At 36.8% G+C, this 25,762-nt stretch overlaps 1 protein-coding gene across 1 annotated transcript in view; it reads left to right on the top strand.

Annotated features, from left to right (window-relative positions):
* snx25 (sorting nexin 25) overlaps nt 1-25,762 on the top strand; it is a 454,529-nt gene that overhangs the window by 348,269 nt on the left and 80,498 nt on the right. Inside the window, exons 8-13 of the mRNA XM_051928435.1 lie at nt 3,701-3,832; nt 5,047-5,322; nt 6,633-6,797; nt 7,371-7,502; nt 22,867-23,007; nt 23,244-23,357. Coding sequence (XP_051784395.1) covers nt 3,701-3,832; nt 5,047-5,322; nt 6,633-6,797; nt 7,371-7,502; nt 22,867-23,007; nt 23,244-23,357 — 960 coding nt within the window. The remainder of the gene's footprint in view (nt 1-3,700; nt 3,833-5,046; nt 5,323-6,632; nt 6,798-7,370; nt 7,503-22,866; nt 23,008-23,243; nt 23,358-25,762) is intronic.

Below are 25,762 nucleotides of genomic sequence, written 5' to 3'. Positions count from 1 at the left end.
AAGGACATTAAAGTAATATCCCAAGATTATTTTTTATTAAGCAGTCTTCTACATTGCTCACATTGGGGAAAAAAGCATTATAATATACGGATTTGAGGAGCAACTATACTTTAGACTTGGTGATGTAGATGACTAGATGATTATGATCAGGATTTACAATCATATACAATTATAATGTAGTGTAAGCATATCAGAAAAATGCATTTAACAACGTTTACACTAGATTATATATCATGTATAGCCAAAAAAAACAAACAAACAACAAAAATTCAAGTACTTGATTAATTGATGGTCAACAAGTCACCACCGTATAGGTGCACCTATCAATTCATGTCCCCTTAACCCTTCCCCCAGTTCAAACTGCTTAACATTAAGTTGTTTTGCAAGCCAGAGGCTGTTCTTGTTGAAGCTATTAAAGAAAGCCGCTGTAATACAGGCATCACTTTTTTTTGGTTTGCTTTTTAAGAGTGGTCTTGGGTATGACTGGATACAGGTGTGCCATTACACATGTCAGGGCCCAGGACTGAAGTGTCCTGGTGGCCCCTCATTAGCCTCAGCCTTATCTCTGTGACAGGTCGTTGTTGATCATGCATGCATTATCTGCTGGATACCACAATATTATCTGCAAGGATTTTAAGGCTGCACAGTGTTTATGGTGCATTGTTGAGTATAATTTTTAATCATTTTTAGTTTACTAAAACAATGCACTTCTCTGGCCACAGTTACTGGTAATGTGTAAAAAATATACAGTGCAGTGCAAACATCTGGGTAAATACTCTGAAGCTTCCTTCCATGTAAGGCATTAAGCAAATCAAGAAGTGTCTGTTCTTCTTTAAAGCTCTTAGCACAGTATCTTCTTTCAGGGCTTCATTTCATACTCAGCCCATTGTCAAATCACCAGATTTTGTTACTGATGGTGCTGTTACAAAAACAATTATTTGTGAACAGACCGTCCTGGGTCTCCCACAAGCCCCCCCAATGACCGTTGGAGCCCCTACCTGTATTTTTGTCAAGGACCAAAAGCACTGCTAAAACTGTAGGGTGCTGATTCCCTATGCCTATTCTGTCTACTGTTCTGGATTAAAAAGAAGCTGTCTTAAAGATCATATGTGATTCCCTCCCTCCATTTTGTGTTCCAGTTTTACCTTCCATGTCATGGATGTACTGTCTGTGGTAAGAGAGCTTGATGGGAAACCACTGTACATTCATTTATTTTCCACTGCTTATCTGAATCTGGGTCACAGAGGCAGCAGACTTAGCAGTGAAGCCCATACATCCCTTTCCCTAGCTACACTTGCCAACTCGTATTGTGGGATCCCAAGGTGTTGACAGGCCATCTGGGGGATATAATTTTCCCAGCAAGACCAGGGTCTTCCCCAGAGTTGTCTCCTAGTTGGTTGTGCCAGCAACTTTTCCACAGGGAAGTGGCTAGGAAGCATCTGTATCAGATGCCTGCACCACCTCAATTGGCTTCTCTCAATGCGGAGGGTCAGCAGCTCTATTCTGAGTCTGTCACACAATAAACCCAATAGGAGTCTGAAAGAAACAATGGAGGAGATTCCTGAATATGGAAAAAGATTCCCTGGATGATGTACTACAGTATGTACAGTGTAAGTGAATACCTGGTTAGTACTGTTCTTGCAATGAAGCTGATTGTGGAGCCAGCATCATATTGTGGAGGTTCTTTCAATGTCAGAGACTGGGGCACTTTGGAGACCAGAGAAAACAATGAATGGAGCCAAATGTAGTTTCACATTATTGTATAGAAGGGCAAATGACTACATGCATGTAGTCAGAACTGCAGGGAAATCAGTAGCTTCAGAGCAAAAAAAAATAAGATAAATGAGTTTGACTGATTTTCCTTCTAGCCTTGAATTCTGCTGAGTCATTGTGGAAGACTTGACCAAGTTAAACAAGATATTTCAATTTTAGTTTTACATTTTTTTTTTTGTTGTGGGTTCATAGTATGAATACTTCATCCCTATAATTGTTGAGTATGTTAGGTGGATCAAAGCAAATACTAAATTAGCAATTCAGGTTGAGTAATAAGATGTTCAATTTTTTAATGGTATAGTGAAATCTTCTAGGATTTTTTTTATTTCATTGTTAAACTATCTCTCTATTATAAAAAGAAATCCTGTCCCCTGTCCTGATAGTCTATGATACGTGATCTTTCTCGGAAGATAATTTAAAGACCCGCGAGACGAAAGAGACCTGCCACGGTGCGTCTCATGGGAACATAGAACGAGAGTCTTGCAAGACACACCCTACTTACAAGCAATATCAAAAAAAACAAATCAGTAATGTAAAGGCAGTCATGCAGCACACACAGCTCCAGGGCTCTCAATGCATATAAAGTGTATAAAGTAAATACGGTAGAAATGAAATGAATAGGGTAGAAATGAAACGTCGATGATTAAACAAAGAAGAAAGAAAAGCGCTGAGACAAGAGACTCAAATGCATTGGACAGAAAAAAGAGCAAAAAAGTATAATCGAGGTGCAAATTCAGAAAATAAGGAAAGTAATTATCAGCCCGGAACAAGTGGAATTGAAAAAAAAGCACGTCCAATCCGGCTCTTAATCAAATGACAGTGAGTAAAAGACAAAGTAGAACTTCATAGAGATGTTTACAAACGTTGGCGCTAAACACATGCAGAGCAGGTTAGAGACTATGAAACCAGTGAAATTAGAAAGGCTCAAAAAAAAAAAAGAAACGTTGGCGCTATACACATGTGGAGAAAGTTAAAGGTTATGAAAGTAGGAAAATTAGAAAATATAAAAAAGTAAAGATCGCAGCAGCGCAAACAAATAAACTGCCTCATTTAACTATGCACCAGTCTAACTTTGGTTTTGCACAATAATTACTACACTATTGCACCTTAACACTTAATTCTACTTTATTCACATAATTTTACTTATTTATTATGTTCTACTATACTGTTATCTTTCGATCTATGACTTTTTGTTAATCTAACTGATATTCTTCTAACTTTGCACAGTTTTTGATAAGCGGATCAGGATGCATTTCACTGCGTGTTGTCCTGTATAACTATGCATGTGACAAATAAAGAATCTTGAGAATTTCAAAAAAGGAGTTTACCGCACATGCATTTATTGGTTACTTTGTTAATGTATATATATTTATCTGTCTGCTTATTTAAAAACCTAAATTTACCCCAGGAGTCAAAAACGTTCTGTCTAGCCCTTGTATAAAAACCTAGACAAAAGCTGGGGTATCACCTTGGTAACCCCATGTACTTTTGGAACTCTGAGAGGAAAATAGCACGACTTTACAGACAGGAGTCCAATGCAGAACTCTACTTACTTTGTTACTTTGTAAAAAAAAAATTAATAAATGCTGATGATGTAGATCGTTTTGTCTATGCTGAAATTCCAAACAGAGAAACCTATCCTGACCACATTAAAAAGATTCAGCATATTGGGACTCGCAAGATTACAAATATTGTTTTTACAGAAGTTCTGAAATAAAAGTGAAACTAATTAAATAGCAACAATTTAAAGAAAAAACAATCTTAAAAGTGTGTATCCAGAAAACCAAATACAGGGGTTGGCGAGCGAAGCGAGCAGGGGGCGAAGCCCCCTAGTTTTAGATAATATTAAGAGATGTATTACTAAGATGTTTGTTGCTTCCAAATTGTTATCATATGTATTGGATTTTTTTAATGTACTGTATTTTAGATTCTTCAGTTTGAAGAAATCATGACAAATGCAGTGTTTCGGGAGCATTTTCGTATCTATATGGAAAGGGTTGAGAAGAGAGCACTCATTAGTTTTTGGGAGTCTGTGGAGTATTTGAAAAACGCTAACAAGGTATGTTCATTCAGAATAAATCAGTGGAAGATGCCAAAAGATTCTGAAATCATACATTTTCACATTCTTGACCGAGTTGTTCAGCAAGATCACTAGCATTTTTTTAAGTGATGCATGTCACAGAATTTAGCCTTAAATTAATCACAATTATAGTTTGCTGATTTAACAGTTACGAACCTTAGAACAACATTTCAGATGTACAAAAAAATGTTGTTAACATTAAAGCTGGAATACAAATTTTATTTGCAATGTTCAAGGTATATTCACTTTGCTTTGTTGAATCTTAGATGGGTGGTGAATTTTGAGTTGTAGTAATGAATGATGTTAAAATAATAGATCTTCTACTGAGTGTTCTACCAAGTTATTCCTAAATGACTTCTTAGCTTTAAAATAAAAAGTAACAAACTCTTTTTATTTCTTGAATACTATATGTTGATATATAAGTAATGTAAAGCAAATAAGGCAATTCACTGTTTGTGCTGCTCTACCTCAGTTTAACTATTAAACTTTTATTATTCTACTCAGTTGAAGACTTTGCTTATCTTTATTGTTAGCATTATCATTAAGTATTCACCCTTTAGATGATTTTAAGAAGTGAGGCTGCAGTGTTCAAATTGGAACTGTTAAAATTTAGGGCAGAATGACTGCTGAGCTCCTGGGTTTCTGCAGTTATTAAAATAGCCATTACACAAATGTGGCAGCTTTAGTTTGAAGATGTTTGAGATTCTGTATGTTCCTACTAATGTAATAAATGGCTCAACCTCCATACATCCATTCATTCTTTGTTTATGTAAGCTTGCCTTGAGCTAGTTAAATTTTCAAAGAATCTCCACTGTCATGGTAGCAATAGATGCTTGGCAGGAAAAAGCTTTGGATATGGTACCAGCCCACCAGACTTGCATCTGTTTAGAGTTGCCAGCCAGCCAGCATGTCATCATGCTGTTGGACTGGTATTAAGGTTCTTGAAGGAAACCCCCATAAGTATGACATTAGCATTCAACCTTCACATATTTTTTGATAATTTATAAAATTATTAATTTTATTCCGTGTCTCATCAATGTCTGTTGGATGTTTAATGGGTCAATCAACAAAGGAAAAATGTATAGTACTATGTTTAGAGATATACACTTACTCATAAATTCACTGCATATTTGATATTTTTGAGTGTTTTTTCAATATTGTTTAAAAAAATCTGGTGTGATCTTACCTTCTAGAATGAAATACCTCAACTTGTTGGTGAAATCTACCAAAACTACTTTGTGGAAAGTAGAGAAATTCCAGTGGAGAAAGCACTTTACAAAGAAATTCAACAGACTCTGGTGGGAAACAAAGGAACTGACATTTTTAACAAGATTCAGAGTGATGTGTATGAAACAATGAAGGAACGGTATTACCCAGCATTCCTGGTGACTGATTTGTATGAAAGGCTGATCAAGAAGGAAGAGCAACGTAGCAATTCACAATCTAGCTCTGAAGATAAGGATGAAGTAGTAAGAATTTCTTTTTTATTTCATTTTGCAGAAAATAATTTACCATACTTTATTCCTCAATATCTATGATGTTTTGATAATATACAGTAATTCAATATTATAATATAATTATAAGGTTGATTAGGCACAAGACAGCAGTCCTTCACCTAATGTATATATGCACAGATATAAATAAAAATATATATATACTACATGGTCTGTATTGGGATGTGGTCTATCTAAGACTGTTTGCTGTGTTGGACCTGTGCTGCTGAGATAGCCTCTGGCTTCCTGCAACCCAACACTTGGATTAGGCAACTAAAGAAACAAGATGAATGTGTTCTGTTTTATATATTACAGTTTTATATATTACATTTACTTTCTTTTTTATTTGCTAAAATGAACTACATCTTAAATTTGTCTAATCAGTAGTTCACTACATTCAAAAAACTGAACTGGATTGATTCTTGATTGATTCGTTTTTGTTTTAGTGCAAATCTATCCATTCCCTAATTGCTTATTCATTTTAATGTTGCAGAGAGCTGATTTTCATATTGCCAGAACTGACCATAAAGCAGGAACAAGTCCATCACAAGGCACACTCACATACATCCGTAGTGAGTTAACCTAAGACACAAGAAAAACAGGAATGCCCCAAGAAGAAACATAGTAGACAAGAACATAAGGAAGAAACTCTTCATAGGCTTTCCCTAGATTAGAAACTGTGCAGCACTAACCACTGCACCACTGTGTCATCCCAAAAGCAGACATAAAATTACTTTCTCAAGCTGTTTAATCAGATTCTTGGTGAGCTGAAGCCTCTTCCGCCATCATGGTACCCTTTCCAGAATCAACCCTGTGCAGAGGGTACTATTTCATCACAGTGCTTACTGATACTCCCACACCTATATTCATATAGGGCCAATTTAAGATCACCAGTAAAACAAACACACAGATGTTTTTGCGATTCAAGAGGAACACCAGAAGCAGAGAAAAGCACACTCTCACATGGGGAGAAAAAGCAAACTGCACAAAGGCTCTGCTGGGAACTGTGAGGCAGCAGTGCAGTGTTGCCCCCTTAAACAGTACATATATGCTATTAGTAAATACACTTGGCCTCCTCAAAGTTTATGAGATACACTTTTGGGATCTATTTAATGTTTTATTGTTAAGTACTACTGATGCATAACGGTACTACCAGTCTCACTTTTGCCAATACCTTACTATAAAAGACCCCTTTAGGAGTGTCCAGGGCAGGAGGGTTATATTTGCAAGAAAGTCATGATTTTGAAAATGCTAGCAACTTTTCTTCTTTGCCCTTAAACTTTCAGAACCAGGCATGTGATGGAGGAGAAGACATCCTTGATGAAGGTAGCAATGGGATTAATGAGCAGGCCAGTTATGCAGCGAATAAGCTGCGACATTTAAGTGAGAAGCTTGAATATAAACGACAAGCTCTGGTTTCTATTCTCAATGCCCCAAAACCAGATAGAAAGGTAACTATACAATGAATGCATACAGAAAATTGTGTTATAATTATGTATTTGTCAAGATTTGATGCTTGTGGTAGAGACAGTATATACAGGTCGCAAAGGAGGCCAGATTTGTTCACAGGCTGAGCTGTTTCATGTTGAATGAGAATTTGTTAACATGAATTTTGCTCAGTACTCCTTTATATTCAATGATTTTTTTCTGAATTATGAGCAGTTCACTATTTGGAATTCATTCACAGCTCCCTCCTTGCCATCTGTTACTGCAAATGAAAGGTGAAATTTTACCTGCTATCGTCAGATATTGATTTTCAGTGAGTCAGTGAGTCATCCACTCTCAAGTGAATGAGTGAACTTTGTAAATAAAACATAAACTGCTGGAGAAAAACAAACAAGACTAATGTTGGTTTTGATAAGCCTGTGTTAATAAAACTTGTATTTAATCAAAATAAAATACTGGTCTTCATGCCACTCTCTTTTTATTTATAAAATTACATTCCTAGTAACATATTATCGGCTTTCCACTCACATTCACCTGTACAATATCACCTGATGTTGTGACTGTTGTTATCTTAACAGATTGTCTCCAAACTGAAAGATGAAATCAGCACCATGGAGAAAGAACAGGATGACCTCCAACAACACATCTCCCGAACAGACTGGTGGTGTGAAAACCTGGGCATGTGGAGAGCTGTCATCAACAACAGTGAGGTAAGATTCTACAATGATTCTTACAAAAAGTGTATGTTTCAATACAGGTTTTCCAGTGGTAGTTGAAGCTATAGATCATCTTTGACGTAACTAATCATCTTGTTATGTAACACCTTTCCTACAATGGCTTCCTCCAAGTACTTTCAAAATCAAAGTATGGAGAATCAAGCAGTTCTGAAGACATAATACATTAAACAAAAGTAAACGCAGGCACATAATATATCTGGATCATTTTACTCTTTTTTTCTAAAGTATTTTATTTGTTTATTAATTATAAATTGTAAGGTTGCCCAAAGGTTAACAATGAAAATATCAAAAAAATAAGACTTAAATCTAGATTTAAATTTCGACAGATAACATAAGTGTTAATATGATAGAATCTTTGAGCCCAATTTAGCAAGTCTGTTGCTATTTTCACTCCATTGTGTTCACATTAACTTTGATTCAAATTTTGTAGGTCTCCCATTGTGTTACTTTCAAATTAAATTGCTATATTTTAATTTATTTGTGTGAAGAAATTTTAAATTATTGCAAATCCGTACATAGGGAGAGAAAGAGTGGGTGGGTAGTTTAATATTAAAAATAATGAATAATTAAAAAACAATGGTTTGTAAAGTGTGGTGGAGTTTACATGGTAATATATGCCTACAGTACATTGGTGAGATGGTAATTTTTTTTAAAGTTGTTAGCTGAATAGCAAATGCAAATGTTAATAACGCTCAGCTGGAGATGACATATAGCTTTCGAAGTACAACATCGTAACATTATTACCATTGTGCATTTGATTTTTTCCAGCTATTGTTGGCTTACATGGTATTAGTATATTGATGGGACTAAAGATATTCTCAAATTTCAAGCTAGCAAAAATGCACTTTATTTTCGGGTTATTAGCTTTTACATGTCCCTCATTGGGCGGCACGGTGGCGCAGTGGGTAGCGCTGCTGCCTCGCAGTTGAGAGACCTGGTGACCTGGGTTCGCTTCCCGGGTCCTCCCTGTGTGGAGTTTGCATGTTCTCCCCATGTCTGCATGGGTTTTCTCCGGGTGCTCCAGTTTCCTCCCACAGTCCAAAGACATGCTGGTGAGGTGGATTGGCGATTCTAAATTGGCCCTAGTGTGTGCTTGGTGTATGGGTGTGTTTGTGTGTGTCCTGCGGTGGGTTGGCACCCTGCCCGGGATTGGTTCCTGCCTTGTGCCCTGTGTTGGCTGGGATTGGCTCCAGCAAACCCCCGTGACCCTGTGTTCGGATTCAGCAGGTTGGAAAATGAATGAATGGATGTCCCTCGTTTCCTTTTTGCATTCTTGAAAAGAAGCCACAATATAAGTGTGGTATATTTTGACTAACTTGCATTAGTAATCGAGCAATATACTTGTAAAAATACGTTTTTTATTATTTGAGTTGTGAATGGAGATCATAGTGGACATTACACTTTCATAACAAATAATTCCCATCATTTTTTTATTATTTGAGTTGCGAGTGGAGGACATAGTGGCTAAACTTTAAGTGACACACAAGACCTTCTGTGGTGAAACAACAGACTTAAGACGGATACAGTGCCTATTTTACCAGAATGCCAACTGGGTTTTTTCCTCACACTATTAATTTCAATGTGCATTCCAGAATGGGAACGGACTAGAAACATTTTTGAGTAGCTTAGCCAGACCAGTATCGTTTCATAGCCAACCATTTGCATTCCTGTGTTCAGCTTGGCGTCTGAATTAGATCTGTTAACAGCAGTGTTAGCCAAGATTAGGTGACATCTCATCAGCCTTTGCCAGACCAAGAGGCCCCTTAAGGGTATTCATTTTGAATTTCAGAACTGAAGGCTGATTTAATGTCTGTTCAGATAGCCATGCTCCGATACCTAGAGTATGAGTGGCAGCAATACAGGAATGACAAATACCTGGTAGTATGGGTATACCTTACCTTATAACTAGATGTATACCTTTTTGTTTCTCTCTCACTTGGCATCCATTAGTATGTTTAAAAGCCTCCCCAAGTTTAAATTCAAGGGATGTAGCTTTTTAGAGGTTCTGTGCACAGGATGAAGGCTAACTGAGATGCCAGCTAATGTCACCAGGAGTGTGCTGCTTGCAGGAGCTTAGAAGCTGTCCCTGCAGATGGTAGCAGTAGAGATTCATCTTTTGTTCCAAGCGTTAAGGAGCTGCTCCTTACTGCATCTTTGTAAACCCAATGTTGTGGGCTCTCACAACTGCTTACCAATGATTCCACCATGCAAATAACTGAACTGAAACAAATGGCACTATGAACAGGGTTTGCGCTGTGGTTGAAGTGGAGTATTTCTGTCTGGCAGGTACAGTAATATACTGCTAGCAGCAGCTTAGAGGCTATTCCCACAAGCCGTAGCAAGGGAGATTCTTCTTTTGTTAAAAGTTTTGCTTCTGACTGTGTCATGGTAGCCCAAGCATTACGGCTTTGCAGCTGGCAACAGGCAGTTCCACAATGCAAATGTCCACAAAACATTAGTGAAAATAGCTATATTATACATCGCCCATTTTATTAGGTACACCTCACTAGTCCCAGATTGGACACCTTTTTGCCTACAGAACTGCCATAATTCTTCTTGGCATATAGACCCCCGTGACCCTGTGTTCGGATTCACCAGGTTGGAAAATGGATGGATGGATGGATATACTCAACAAGGTGCTGGAAACATTCCTCAGAGATTTTGGTCCATATTCACATAATAGCATCACACAGTCTCCAATTCCACCACATCCCAAAGGCTATAGGATTGAGATCTGGTGACTATGGAGTATAATTTGAGTATAATCATTATCATGTTTGAGTATAATCATTATCATGTTCAAGAAACCAGTTTGAGATGATTTGAGGTTTGCGACATGGCACATTATCCTGCTGCAGTCATAAAGAGATGGACATGGTCAGCAACAATACTCAGGTAGGTTGTGGCATTTAAACGATGCTTAACTGGTACCAAAGGGCCCAAAGTGTGACAAGAAAATATCCCCCACGCCATTACAACACCACCACCAGCCTAAACTGTTGATACAAGGCAGGATGGGTCTATACTTCCATGTTGTCGATGCCTTGTTCTGACCCTAAAATCAGAATGACACCGCAGAAATTGAGACTCATCAGACCAGGCAGTATTTTTCCAGTCATCTATTGTCCAATTTTGGGGAGCCCATGCAAACTGTAGCATGTACTGTATTGCCTATTCTTAGCTGACAGTAGTGGAACCAGGTGTGGAGTTATAGGGGACTCAATAAAGAACTTGTTATCCAAAGCAAGGAAAGGAATACCAAACCATGGACTCGGTTGATGAGATACTGATAAGGAATTTACACTAAAAAGCAGATGCTTGCAGACAGCATACTTTCCCCAAGACCATACAGGGGACATAATTGCTGAAGGAGTGACAGCTACACTGGCAGCTTTGGGTTTCTTTAAGAAGCAGTACTACAGATAAAGGGGCAAATGTAGTGAATGCTGTTGCTATCAATGATTTGATCAGATTCCATTGTTTTAGTTATAGGATGTTCTTAGCTATTGGTGACTATTCCTAAAGCTAAATACTCTGCATAGCAATGGCGGCTATGCTGTTGCATACCAAGGAATATCAAACCATTATTTATTTATGTCAAGATAAATTACAACTGTAACTAGGTAAACAGCCAGTAAAGTATTATGCTCTTTTGTTTACCTGTTGCTGTCTAGCAAGATTAGTAAGAAACCGTTCGTTAACCTTGTATTCAATTAAAGTTCTCTAAATTTAAAGAGTATCAAGCAGCTATAGCCAGAAGGTTGTTGACACCTATCATTGTGGCATTCCTAGATCCTATACACAAGCAGTAGGGATGCTGTGGTGCAGTGTTTGTAGAAGGTATTGGTCTACCAAAATTGCAACACCAACAGTAATGACTGAACCAAAAATAAATGAAGTTTGTTGTATCTAAATCATTCAGAATACCCAGGCTGTTCTTGGTGAGCAGCGATCAACCTTAGGGTCACTTGAAGTAACTCATAAACCTGGTGGATACCACCTTATTGAAGAAGATAATGCCAGAAGCATTTGTTATGGTTTGGTGTATCACCTTACCTGAAATTGCTGTGGTTTTAGTGCTTCAGGGATATATGAGATCTGACCAGAAGTGCTGAAAGCATTGAATATTGTTTTTAGGGTCTTTGGGCTAACCTATCCATTGTTAAATAGAAGTCAGTTACACTGAATGTGGATTAGCAGGGGTACAAGAGGGTGTGTATCAGTTTTTTTGGAATTAAACATCTCACCTTTCTGGAGAAAGCCAATGCCAGGCTTCTGGAATCGATACTCAGAACCTCAGGTCCACAAAGAAGAATACATATCCTTTCCTGGCTTTAGAATGGTGGGGTCAACTTTTCACTCTTGCAGCGATAATTAACGGGTCATTTTTTTTATGGATTTGGAAAGAGCTTATGATTATCTCTGCACAATTGATCATACATTAATGATGATTAGATTTATGGCTGCTGTGATGTAGTAATTACTAAAAGTGGGTATTAATACTGCATTAAAGATTAATCTTTCCTAGTTACAAACTACTCTGAACAGTAAAACATACATTGTAAGCAATTACAGATTCATCTGCTAAGCATATGAGTGCATTGGAGAATTGAGGACATGATTAAGTAAAGGTGACTGTACAGTTTAGGAGCAGTATGAAGAGTACATGAAAGCTAAGCAAATGTCAATATTGTTAGCTCCATTAAACTGTAAGACAACCAGTGGCGGTTTATAACGTGGGATGCTGAGACGCCACCCCTCTCTCCAAATATGTTACAAACTCTACTAAAATTAATTAGGTAATGCAAAATTATCATGAAATTAAATTTGTTTATTCTCACAATATGCCGGGTGTCAGTGCATGCCAACATCCATTAAAAACTGGTTCCGACTTGTATTTGTTTCATTTCTGTGTGAATACCTGTATTTCCAGAGTGAAGGGCCCCGGCCAAATGAGACTGTATGAAAGTCCTTGATCTTTTTGCAAGCAGGTGACCAGAGGTTTCCCTTTAATCGGTTGGTTTCAGGTTTTTCTGAAGATGCAGTTCTCTGCACACCCTGGACGCGCTCACATTTATTAGCAATGAATTAGTATTGTTTTGGGTTTTTTTAGTCTATTATGATTGGACAATTATCGACGCACTATTTCATGTTCTTGTCAGTGGCTCACAGCTTACACACCCTGCCATTAATGTAACTACAAACGAGCATGTACAACTTTAGGGAGATGGCAATTTCAAGTGCAACTTCAGAAATCAAAGGTAATTCAGTTACTTATTTAATAAAACACCCCTTTGTAAATCGCTCACTTGAAGGAAAAAGAAGGTAAAGGAGCTTGGTCCAGACCGACATGACTTAAGAATTCAGCAGCAGGCAAGTGATCCAGGATGAGCTTACACAAAGACTTTTTCCCGCACAGCTCCGCAGGTGGTCAAGACATATCTGAGGAGGATAGGTCTACCTGGAGAAGCTGGTATAAAAGCAGGTCCATGATCGCTATGTTGCAGACACAGCACTTAGAAAACTTCAAATGTGTCTCTTGGCTGCTAGAGTCCATCTACCCTAAGTGTGTGGTCACCAGCAAGCCTTACAGAGCTGGTGAATAGTGGGCATGTGAGTTGCCTCTGAGGCAGAGAGGGGCAGGCAAAGGGGCAAAGCAGCTTAGAGATGCCACCAAAGTGCTCACTAAGTGCCGTGTCTGTGAACGCTGATCATTGAGCTCTCCTTTTTAACTGGCTTTTCTGGTAGTCTTGCCCCTTCGGGCAGTTGAGCAAGTGTATGAGATATACTGTATGTATTTGTGGATAGTAAAATAGTGGTGTGCCTTGGGATGATTTTGTTACCAGTAGTGTACCACTATAGAAAAAAGGTTGAGAAACACTGCTGTTTGCAGATTTTTTCCTCTTGGCTTTTTCAGACTGTGATCTCTGGTCTGCATTGAAACAATTTACAGCTGAGTGTTGTACATTTGGGATAAAAGTCAGTACCAGCTAATATGAGGTCATGGTGTTCTGCCAAAAAAGATTCACTTGTTTTTTTTGAGTAAGGGGTGAGCAGCTACCAAGAGTGTACTAGTTCAAGAACCTTTGGGGTCTTATTCATGAGTGAGGCGGAGGTGAAAATGAAATTGATCTAACAAATTGCTTTATCTGCGGCACTTTTGCAGGTGTTATGTCAGATCTTGTTGAAGTGGAAGTTAAGTCCTTGGACTAGTCTTTTGATTTAGTAGTCAGTCTACATCCTTTTTTCACTTGTGGTCTCAAGCTGTAAGTAGTGACCAAAGAAAAAGATCTCAAATACTAGTGCGCAAAATAAAGTTCTTGTACAAGGTTGCTGGGTTTAGACTCCATGATATGATGAGAATCTCAGCAATACAGGAGAACTTTGGAGTAGAACTGTTGCTTTTATGAATCAGGAAGAACCAGTTAAGGTGGTTAGGGCATTTTGTTAGAATGCCAGCTTGGTGTTTCCCAAAAATGGATTTCAATGCACAGTGCACTGAGACAAGACCCAGTTGTGCCTAAGAACATCTGAGAGCTCCCAAGAGGGCATTGGAAGAAACAGCTGAGGGTGACATGCAGACCACCTCAGCATGTTGCTACCATATATCTCATCGGAATAAGTGAAATGATGATGATGGTGATAATAATTGTAAATCAAGAGGGCCTTATATCACAGCTTAATGCTTCATTACTCATTCTTTGCCACAGGTAACTGTAATGTCACCCTGAAAGTGCAAACACTCAATGAAGAAACTCATAGAGTTAAATAACTAATCCTAGATTTGTTTCTGCAATTCCAGAAAATCCTTAGAGAACATTGAAAAGCCACTTCTGTATTACATTTTTGTTTTGGCTGTTTCTCGTTCAGCTTTTAATCATCAAAATATATATAAACAATTATCCTATGTCTTTATCAATAAGTTATATTACTCATTTTGTTAAAATGAGTGTGGTTCTGTTACTTTGATGTAATTCTAATAGCTAAGAATCACAATCCATAGTAAAGCAAGAGCCTTACTGAAATGTGGAAAGGGAAACCTTTAATTGTTAAAACATGCATGCCTCCTCACTACAAAAGAAAGGAAGAACTTCATATCTTAAACTTGTAATTGAAGTATCTTTGTAATTGAATTGAATTGAAACAACACAAGTGCTCAGTTTCTGGTTATGGCCGAAAGGGGAATGATACACATAAACTGTTTTAGGTGTATTGATAATTGTTTATAATATTTTGGAGGGAAATACTAAAAATGAATTCAACCAATTATTACCTGGCATCATGCATTTACTGTAGATGATCAAGGTCCTTGATTCATCTTCATAACCTTGAAAAATGATAATTGCTAAGAAGTAACCATTCTTCTGGTTTGCCTTCTGTGGCTGTCTCTTTAATACTAAGTGTTCCCTCCGACTAGACTCTTTCTTGGACTTCATGCGGAACTCTGTTAGCTTTTTCTGCTGACTCTTGGGGTGTTGCTTCTGTTAAAGAGCAGGTGGTTTGTCCTGCCTGGAGGATTTACAGGGTAAAGATGGTTAATGTTGAGCATCAAACAATTAGTTACCGTATGTTGGCTATTTTATAACTTTTTCCAAACTTGGTTTAAAAGGTTAAATGGATTAATAAATGTCCACATTTACTCACTAAATATTCTCATTAGTTACAGATAACAATCTCTTTATCCAGTTAAATTTATCTCATCTTCCCATCATTTTTCTCGGAGTGACATTGTAATATTAAATTGTTATATAAGAATATCTCTTGTTATTGGCCTTATCTCTTATTCATTCCTCTTTCTGTCTCTGTTTCTGTCTGTCTGTCTCTCTCTCTCTTTCTCTCTCTCTCTCTCTGTCTTTCATTATTTTTTTCAATCAAGTCCCTTTCCTGTATATTTACTTTTCCACATATTACTACAGCTTAAAGTGATACTTTTTGCTTAGTGCAAGGTCTCGCTTCATGTGAAAATACATTTTTATGCATATATTTAAATGTAATATAATTTACTGTATGTCTGCGGTATAAAGTAAAAATTATTTTCACGTACAGGGTATTAATTAAAGATCGACGTTTTCATCAGTTGCCTCAAGAATTGTAACTATAATCACTACACAACCTCGGTGCATGTTACATTACGTAAAAAGATTGATATAAGTTGAAGTATACAGTTTCCAAATGATGAATTACAGGATTTCACTAATTTATCTTACCTTTTGTGGTAGCAAAGAAATCACTGTCCTATCTATCTGTCTGTCTATCTATCTATCGTAATGGACAGCCAGGACCCTTATCTAGCCAGGACGCCTTTGCAAGGGAAGGACCAGGGGAAGAAGCTTGCATGGGTCAGTACCTCTCCTGGGACGATAGAGGGCAGCCACGGGTTTGGAGCACAGAAGCTCAACCCTGACGGGTCCAGTGGCCTCTGCCAGGGGTCGCATGGAGAATAGCTGATTTCACCTCTGCGGCGCTGCCACCACACTTGGAAGGTGATTGTGGAACACCTAGAGCGCTTCCAGGTGCTTTATAAAAGGTGGGGGGAACACATCATCCCATTTGGATAGCCTGAGGTATCCACATGGGAGGAGGAGTGGAGGCGGACTAGAGACAGAGAAGAGGTTATTGTGCTTTGTTGTACTGTGCTAGACAAAAGTGTTTCCCACAGCTGAATAAATGTGTGTTGTGCTGAACTTGTGTCTGTTGTGTCGGGTGTTTGGGGAGCTGTGCACTCCCTGGAGGTCACAATAGAGGTAAATATATATATATATATATATATATATATATATATATATATATACCCTGTATATATATAATATATATATACAGTGCATCCGGAAAGTATTCACAGCGCATCACTTTTTCCACATTTTGTTATGTTACAGCCTTATTCCAAATTAAATTATTATTATTATTCCGGATTAAATTCATTTTTTTCTTCAGAATTCTACACACAACACTCCATAATGACAACTTGAAAAAAGTTTACTTGAGGTTTTTGCCAATTTATTAAAAATAAAAAAACTGAGAAATCACATTGTCCTTTATATTACATGGCAAAATGGCCAGGGAGAAAGACAAACTTGCAGTCGTCAAGGATGCTAGAGATAATAAGCCTCTGGGGGGTCCTAAGCCAAAGCCTGCTCAGCCCTCTCTGCACATCCCAACATGTACATAAATGTGGCTATCTCAGTCCAATCACAATTCCATTTCAGAATATCTTGTGAACTTTTCTTCTCTTCAGCATCACAGGCAGTTGGAATTGACAGATGGTAGAGATGCAGGGTGCTCCTGCAATAAATTTGAAAAAGAAAATGGAGAAAAAACAGCAGAGGTTACTGCCCTCTGCAAATCTGACAAGCTGTATGTGTAGTGCCTTTTATAATCTATTAAAACTGATGTAAGTAATTAAGAAAAGGCCAAATTAGAAAAGTGGGCTTGTTGAAGTTTTTTTTAAATGTTTGACATTTGCAGACTGGCACTTCTCTATTGGCAAACCATTCCAGATTTTTGTTGCATGAGTGCAGAAAGCTTCCAATTTTTATGTTAAATCTTGGAATAAAAAGAAAAGCATTGTTTGAGAAAAGATATGTAGGGATCAGACACTCCAAAGTACAGGTAGGGTCTAAAATACTCAAAGACATATATATGTAATAGGACTTTGAAATCAGTCCTACATGAGATAGGTAGCCAGTTCAATAAGTTTTCAGAAGTTGGAGAAAAAACAGGCCAGTACCTCTTGATCACTTGGCAAACTTGGCAAAGATACAGTCAATCCAGACCAGAGATTTAGATGGAGGAGTCCAGATGTGTTGGGTAAAAGGGCCATCCACTACTTCAAAATGGCATACATCTGTCCTTCCTTCTTCTTTATTTGCTGCCCCATAATATGACTAGACTCTTCCAACTCACTGTAACCATTAAAAAGATAAACACAGTAGAAGTGTACCCTTACTTGTTCTGCCTCCTTTCTTGGTATACACGTAGAGCGTTACCAAAATAAACCATCAAAATAGATAAAGGTCTGCTCAGAGTAAAGTCTAACTAATAATATTTTTTCCAGTTACTGTGGTTTGTTGTTGGATTTAGAAAGAACCCAGACTTAATTGTCATTATACTGTATGCAGCATCATTTTTTTTTTTCTTTTACATTACTTATACAGTAGACATTGTGTTACAATCTCTGCATATCTAAAACTTCTGAAGTGATATGTTAAGGTGCCGTTACTTACATGCAGACATCTTAGTTTTTCTCTCCTGCCTTAGTTTTGCTTTAGCCTAAAATTAGGTATTGCTTCTTTCAAAATCCAACAACAATGCAGAATAAATTGAGAAAATAAATGTTATTTTGTTAACATGGAACAACATCCCTGTTTTGTTATTGTTGGTACTGATGTACCACAGTCACTGTGTTTGTGAGGATTCACACCCTGAAGCTTTCTTGTCTAACATTACAAAGCCATTAGTAGTTACTGGACAGAATAAGTAAACATACAGGACAGTATTCAAGCTAGCAAAATGTTTTTCCATGACATTATAAAAAATATAATTCTCTTTCATGATGAATGACTAAAGACTTATTTTTTTTAATCTAGGAGGTTTTTTTTAATATTGTACTTAACTAATTTAGTAACTAATTACTGGAGATACCACTGTGTTCAACAGCAAAAGAAATGTTTGTGCCATCTGTAAAACTTGTAATTAGCAGCTGCTGTGCTCCACAATAATTTTCTAAATCATTTACCATTTCAGGGTGGCTTGGAGACACAGTTGAAATCTTAGCCCAGACATTGTTTGCAAAGTTTGCACACTCTCCCAATGTCTTCATCAAGTTTTCTTTGGTTCCTCCCAGTTCCTAAAGACATGCATGTTATGTTAATTTGTGACTCCAGATCTTACAATATGAGTGTGCACCTAGTTTATGGTTGGATCCTCTTTTGTGCCGAATGCTGCTGGAATATATTCTGTCTCCCAGCATTCCTGAAATTGGATTTCAGATGTTAAAAATGATATAAATAAACATTAAGCTATAACTAAGAAGGGTGTTTCATTTGTTATGGTAGTTTGAACAGTCAAAGGTATTATATAGGAACAGTTATTTAACTTACCAGTATTTTGTAATACATTTGTTTTTCAGCATTTGTAATCTTTAAATTTTAAATTGTCTATTGTGAATTGTGCCTTTTTTTTGCTAAGTGTGTGATCAGTTAGATGTCCTTCCTGATGGTAGGTGTCCTTCCTGAACAAATCCAAATTTTTTCTTATTGTGCTTACACGGAAATAATTGCACTCGCGTTGGGGGTTCTGAGTTATTTACTATCCTGTTTGCCGTGTAGTCTACTGGGAGGGTTATTGGAGTATAAATTACAGCTTTGCTAATTCATTGCCACCATTGATTCATTTTGGGGCCCATGAGAGTGTCATTTTAACTGCCTGCACTCTAGTCATACACAATTATATGTGCACAATCATGCTTTAGTTCTACAACTTGTAATGGTTGTCATCACACAGAAAGGGGGCTTTGTAAAATAAAGATTGTTTGTGTGCAGTTCAGATTAGCCAGATTTATTTTTCTGTGCAAGCAGTTTATTTTGTTTTTATAAAGGCTTTTTTATATAAATCAACTAGATTATTTTAAATCTTTTCAAGTCAGGAAACAGCTGTATAGAAATGCGCCATATTTTTTCTTTGAAGTAGTATGCACTATCAGTAGGAGGCAATGGTGGTTACATTGCATTTTTAAGTGTAATAAAGGTAGATACATATTTCACTTTTAAAAACCTTCATAATACAGTATACATTGTGTAGTTTTAAAGATGTGTCGTTTTAAAGATATGTAGATGTATATGAATGTGACCTGTGAATGACTGGCAACACATCCAAGGATGGGTCATGCTTTGAACCCAGCAATGTCGGGAATCCCCACAATCCTTTAATATAATACTGAAGTAAATTTTTCACTTGCATTTCTTATCCTGTGGATTGTACTCTTCTACTGCAAGGCAAGTCCAGCTTAGTAAGGTTTTGGTTAATTACTTAATACTTCATGCCAACAGAACTCTTACATCCTCAACCATTAAATTGTTTATAGTAAAAGACTGAATGCATTTAGCAGACTTGCCCTTGCTTCATACAGGCTATTAAAATGCATTCCCTTCAATAGGCAAGGGAAAAATATTGTTCCTTTTGCATATTTGTTGCCAAAAATTGTGATTGATGGTTATGATATGTGTAGCCCTTATCTGGATTGAACAAAACTTTTTTTATAGTAATTCAGTTCAGTAGTAGTGTTTACTGTTGGATTTCAGCTCAATGGTTGTCAGTAATTTATGTTGTTGTCCTGTTTGTTCTAGCCTCTTGTTCCAATTTGATTAAAGTCAAAGGTAATTTAATTTCATTTTAGTGTATTACGTTATAATTTAATTGACCGCATCTAGAGTTATATATACAGTATTTTATTACCCAGCTTTGACACATTAAGTTAAATTCTTTGAAGTATGAATTGTAATTTTATTATTTATAATCCTGTAACATTTAAAGAGATTGTGATGAAGTAGAGGTCGGTAAAGTTAATTGAATTCAAAACATAAATCATTAAAAAGTAAAAAAAAAAAAAAATGAGGTGCTTTGGAGTTCATTGGTTGTTAGTTACAAGAGGTTTTGAAAAATGCTTCAAATGACAGTGGTGGGTGTAACTATTGTGCTGAACTGTATAGGATGGCGGGCCGATTTAAGGAAATGGAATAGGAAAGCAGAATAAGGTTGGGGTAAACAAGTGAAGGTTGTAATCAGTAGTCAGAGAATCTTAAAAAACAGGGTCCTGGACATAGAATGATAATCATAGATGTTCACATAACCAGGATATAAATCATATTCAGAATGCAAAGAAAGGAATTTGTAACCAGAGAGTCTTTATAAACAAAATAATACTTATGCTAGGGTTTTTAAGGTTAATCCACAAATTTAGAAAACTGGGAAGTGCATGATGCTGACCTTTTATATCATTGCCTTTGCCTACTTGTAGCAATAGCATAGCAACCCACAACAAAAAGTCCCTTAACTGGCAGCATCCATAAAAAAAGAAAACAAGGTAGCACTGGGGGCAAACACAAAAAACTTACTAATATCAACTCAAGTACAAACTTAATTTAAACAGGAAACAAATGTGACCGCTGGATTCCTGGGTCTCAGTAACCACCAGAATGATAATTTATTTTTAGATCTCTAGGATCTGTTTAGAAAGTCAAATTATGACAATGATATTCAGTATACAGTAATTGTTTGAAATGTTTTTGAAACTATTGACTGTTTTGAGCAATGGGAGAAATAATCAAATTACTAGTGAGAAGACCTATCCACTAAGCAATTGACCATTCATCCATTCATCTTCAAACTATTCTACTTTATGCATTTATACGGTGCTTACTTCTGTCAAGTCAGCACTGATATTAATGTTATGTAGATCACAGAGCATGAATGTACTGCCAGCAAAGGTGACCAGAGTGTTGAGAAGGCCATGTGTTTTAATGTATTTCATGTACTAGGGGGCTTCGCCCCCTGCTCGCTTCGCTCGCCAACCATTGTATTTGGTTTTCCGGATGCACACTTTTAAGATTGTTTTTTCTTTGAATTGTTGCTATTTCATTAGCTTCACTTTTATTTCAGAACTTCTGTAAAAACAATATTTGTAATCTTGCGAGTCCCAATATGCTGAATCTTTTTAATGAGGTCAGGATAGGTTTTTCTGTTTGGAATTTCAGCATAGACAAAACGATCTACATCATCAGCGTTTAATTTTTTTTTTACAAAGTAACAAAGTAAGTAGAGTTCTGCATTGGACTCCTGTCTGTAAAGTCATGCTATTTTCCTCTCAGAGTTCCAAAAGTACATGGGTTTACCAAGGTGATACCCCAGCTTTTGTCTAGGTTTTTGTACAAGGGCTAGACAGAACGTTTTTGACTCCTGGGGTAAACTTAGGTTTTTAAGTAAGCAGACAGATAAATATATATACATTAACAAAGTAACCAATAAATGCATGTGCGGTAAACTCCGTTTTTGAAATTCTCAAGATTCTTTATTTGTCACATGCATAGTTATACAGGACAACACGCAGTGAAATGCATCCTGATCCACTTATCAAAAACTGTGCAAAGTTAGAAGAATATCAGTTAGATTAACAAAAAGTCATAGATCGAAAGATAACAGTATAGTAGAACATAATAAATAAGTAAAATTATGTGAATAAAGTAGAATTAAGTGTTAAGGTGCAATAGTGTAGTAATTATTGTGCAAAACCAAAGTTAGACTGGTGCATAGTTAAATGAGGCAGTTTGTTTGTTTGTGCTACTACGATCTTTACTTTTTTATATTTTAAAATTTTCCAACTGTCATATCCTTTAACTTTCTCCACATGTGTGTAGCGCCAACTTTTTTTTTTTGAGCCTTTCTAATTTCCCTGGTTTCATAATCTCTAACCTGCTCTGCATGTGTTTAGCGCCAACGTTTGTAAACATCTCTATGAAGTTCTACTTTGTCATTTTACTCACTGTCATTTATTTAAGAGCCGGATTGGACGTGCTTTTTTTTCAATTCCTCTTGTTCCGGGCTGATAATTACTTTCCTTATTTTCTGAATTTGCACCTCGATTATTCTTTTTTGCTCTTTTTTCTGTCCAAAGCATTTGAGTCTCTTTTCTCAGCGCTTTTCTTTCTTCTTCGTTTAATCGTCGATGTTTCATTTCTACCGTATTGACCTTATACACTTTATATGCAGTAAGCCCTGGAGCTGTGCTGCATGACTGCCATTACACTACTGATTTGTTTTTTTTTTTATATTGCTTGGAAGTAGGGTGTGTCTTGCAAGACTCTCATTCTATGTTCCCGTGAGACGCACCGTGGCAGGTCTCTTTCGTCTCGCGGGTCTTTAAATTATCTTCCGAGAAAAATCACGTATCGTAGACTATCAGGACAGGGGACAGGATTTCTTTTTATAATAGAGAGATATTTTTCTTTGCTTTGATTTGCTCTACATGTGTATTTGTGTGCTTTGTAGAGAAAACATGTGTCCTAATACAAGTTGTTCTTTCCAGAGATTTATCTTGCTTCAGATCCTCTTCTTTCTTAAATCAAATTTTATAATGTGGACAGATACATTCGATTATATAGAACTCTTGTAGAGTTAGGATAATTAGTCTTAAATACCAGCATGGTCACTTTTCAGAAGACAACAGCAAAGAATTTTAGGGCTAGGTTTTGCAAAATGGTATTTGTGATGCACCAGTTTCTATTAGTGATTAGTTTTATTGCTGTGTTTCATTCATAATCTCTGAACTTATTTTCTTAAACAGATTGCAGAGGAGAATGGTGAGCAGATGCCATTCTATGCTATTACTGTGAATCTTCTAGAAGGTGATGACTCAAAACACAATAGCTGGATGGTTTCCCGTAGACTGAGCGAATTTCAGATGTTGCATAGGAAGCTGACAGAGGTACAGTGCTTCATTACACCTCTTTTTCATGAAGAATTCGGTACTCCCACACATTTCCCTTGGTAGAATCTAGCCAGTCCTTATTTTAAAATTGCAAGCTAAAATTACTTCAATAAAGCCACTAATACAAGGCATCCTTGTTGCTATAGCAACAATAACATCATAGCAATTGTCTCCCAAGATTTATTAATAATTCCTCTGAAAGCATTAATGGAATATTTTTTTTTCTCTCCCAGTGCTTTACCTCTTTGAAAAAGATACAGTTACCTTCCCTCAGTAAACTGCCGTTTAAATCAATAGACCAAAAATTCCTGGACAAATCAAAAAATCAGCTCAATGCTTTCTTACAGGTAATTTTTTTATTCCTTGTTAACTGCTTCCATTATTTTCAATGTTATGACTTGCTGTCTGTTATTGTATTAAAATATAGTCTTTGTTATGAATAAGATCTTTTTTTAAATAACTACTAATATTTGGGTTCCTCAAATGTAAACAAATTGGGAGGCACTGCTGCCTCACAGTACGGAGACCTGGGCTTGCATGCAGGATTCTCCCTGCATGTAGTTTGTATGTGTCTTGGCAAAACTAAATTGGCCCTAGTGTGTTTTTGATGTGTAGGTGCATGTGGGTTTGTGTGTGTGTTCGCCCTATCCAGGGCCCTATGTTAGGTACGATTGGCTTCAGCCACCAAACCACCCTAACACCCATACGACCCTGGTCTGGATTAAGTGGGTTAGTAAGTGACATAACAGTTGTAAGCAAATTATCAGTACTGTAAAGTGGAATGGAAAGTATTGGATTAGATATTTAATTGATTTTTCTAAACACACATATAATTGTCTTAAGTATACAGTAGGTCAATAAGAGAGCAGCAGGGAATTTTTGCTGTACACCAAATTCATTAATTTTTTGCTTTGTTGCATCCTTGATCCTGATGGGAGTTGCTGTGAAAATTATTGTGATTAATCTCAAAATGGGAAGGCCAAAACCCTAAAAACATCTTCCCTAATTAAAACAATAAATTATTTGATGTAGTGTTATTAAATGAAAAAGTTTTTAAACAAAAAATAAATTATCAGAATTCAAATTAATAAATAAAGGAAAGAAAAGAAAAGAACCAAGAGCAGAAAATAAAATGAAGATTAAGGTTAGACTTCAAAGTTATGTATCAAAAAAATACAAATTTCTAAATAACAGTGGCAACAATCAAAACCATTAAATCCAAATACTAAATGGTCAGACCTCAAAATTCATAATCGAACTGTGAACACAAAAATGGAGCCAGAGAGCATGGTAGTAAACTACTCTGTCCAACAGAGATAGTTAAGTTCTTCTGGGTACTAGGTTCAGTACTGGGAAATGCACTTTACAAAGTTTGTTTACAGTGCCCCCTCAAAGTTACAGCTGTGATAAAATAACCAGTCATGACAAAAATAGTTTTATACTTAGCTTACATTGAAGAATCATTCAGGATACAAATCCACACAATCGGGCCCTTCAGGCAGATCCCCAATAAAAACTGACAGAGATAAATGTAGCACGCAGTGCACTGGCTGTGGTCTTCTGCTATTGCTGTTGGAGGATGCAAAGTGCTGCATTTTTGAAGTCACAAAAGATGAACAAGTCAGTGCTGCAACAGGGTTCAATGATTGTGGGTTCTCAAATGCCAGTATGCGATGACACTTTGTGTAACCCCCTAAGGCAGGTGCTCTGGTGGTACAGTATGTTGTGGTGTGCAACATCTTGAAATTTTTGTCTATATTTTCATTATATTTTGTTCAAGGCAAAACAAGATAAACTTAAATACAGAACACTTGCATGAGCAGTTTAACATAAAAGCATTCTTTTTTCCTGAATTTGAACAGTATCAATCATAGTGATATCTGTTTGAACTGAGCAGGAATTCAGGAGATGCCTCAAGCTGTATTGATGATTTTATCACATGTGAAAAGATGATAAACCAGGACTAAACTAGTGTACAGCTTGGGAAAGGAAGACATGTTGATGTTTCAAGCTACATCTGATTGCTTTACAACCTGTGAACAGAAGGAGATGCTATGGGACTAGAAATGGCCAAACCAGTTTACAGCTTGAGACAGAAGATTGTTAAAACATCAAAAACTTTATTGCTTGGAAAAACGGACGTACTTAAACAAGATTAAAGAGTCTGAGTGAAGTCATCCATCATATTGACAGCCAGCCATTCAGGTGTATCTAATAAATATGCCTTGTCTGAAGAACAATGACAGAAGAATGATGTCAGAAGAGGGCACCAGCAACGTGTGGCTGTTTTCATCTGATCGTCAGCAAAGCATCTCATGAACAACTTCGAGTGTTAGATCACAAGCTGCCCAGGACATTCATCTTTAATAATATCTTTACTTTTTAATAAGCTTTTGCTGAAGACTATATCCAGACTTTACTGTCAATCTTATTTTCTATTATTCTTTGTTCTTTTTGATATTATTATTCATGTAATAAATACCATGATGCTTTTACCTTTCTGTACTTCTTCATACCTAGAGTGACTGAAGTAATGTTAAGAGCACCTGGGGCAGTTGGAAGTTTGCCATACAGTCTGATCTACAAGGTTTATTAAGGCTAAGGGTCAGAGCTCCACCCAATAGCAGGGAACATTACATAAAGTCATATTATAGTTGATAAGTGGCCTTTAGCCAAGGATGTTGAACCTTTGTATGTTGGAATATATTGCTAGAGACCAAAGTAATATTTAGGTGTGAGATATATTTAAAAC

Source organism: Erpetoichthys calabaricus, chromosome 5, assembly GCF_900747795.2.
Source record: "Erpetoichthys calabaricus chromosome 5, fErpCal1.3, whole genome shotgun sequence".
NCBI lineage: Eukaryota > Metazoa > Chordata > Cladistia > Polypteriformes > Polypteridae > Erpetoichthys > Erpetoichthys calabaricus.
This window is presented reverse-complemented; position numbering and strand designations above follow the sequence as displayed.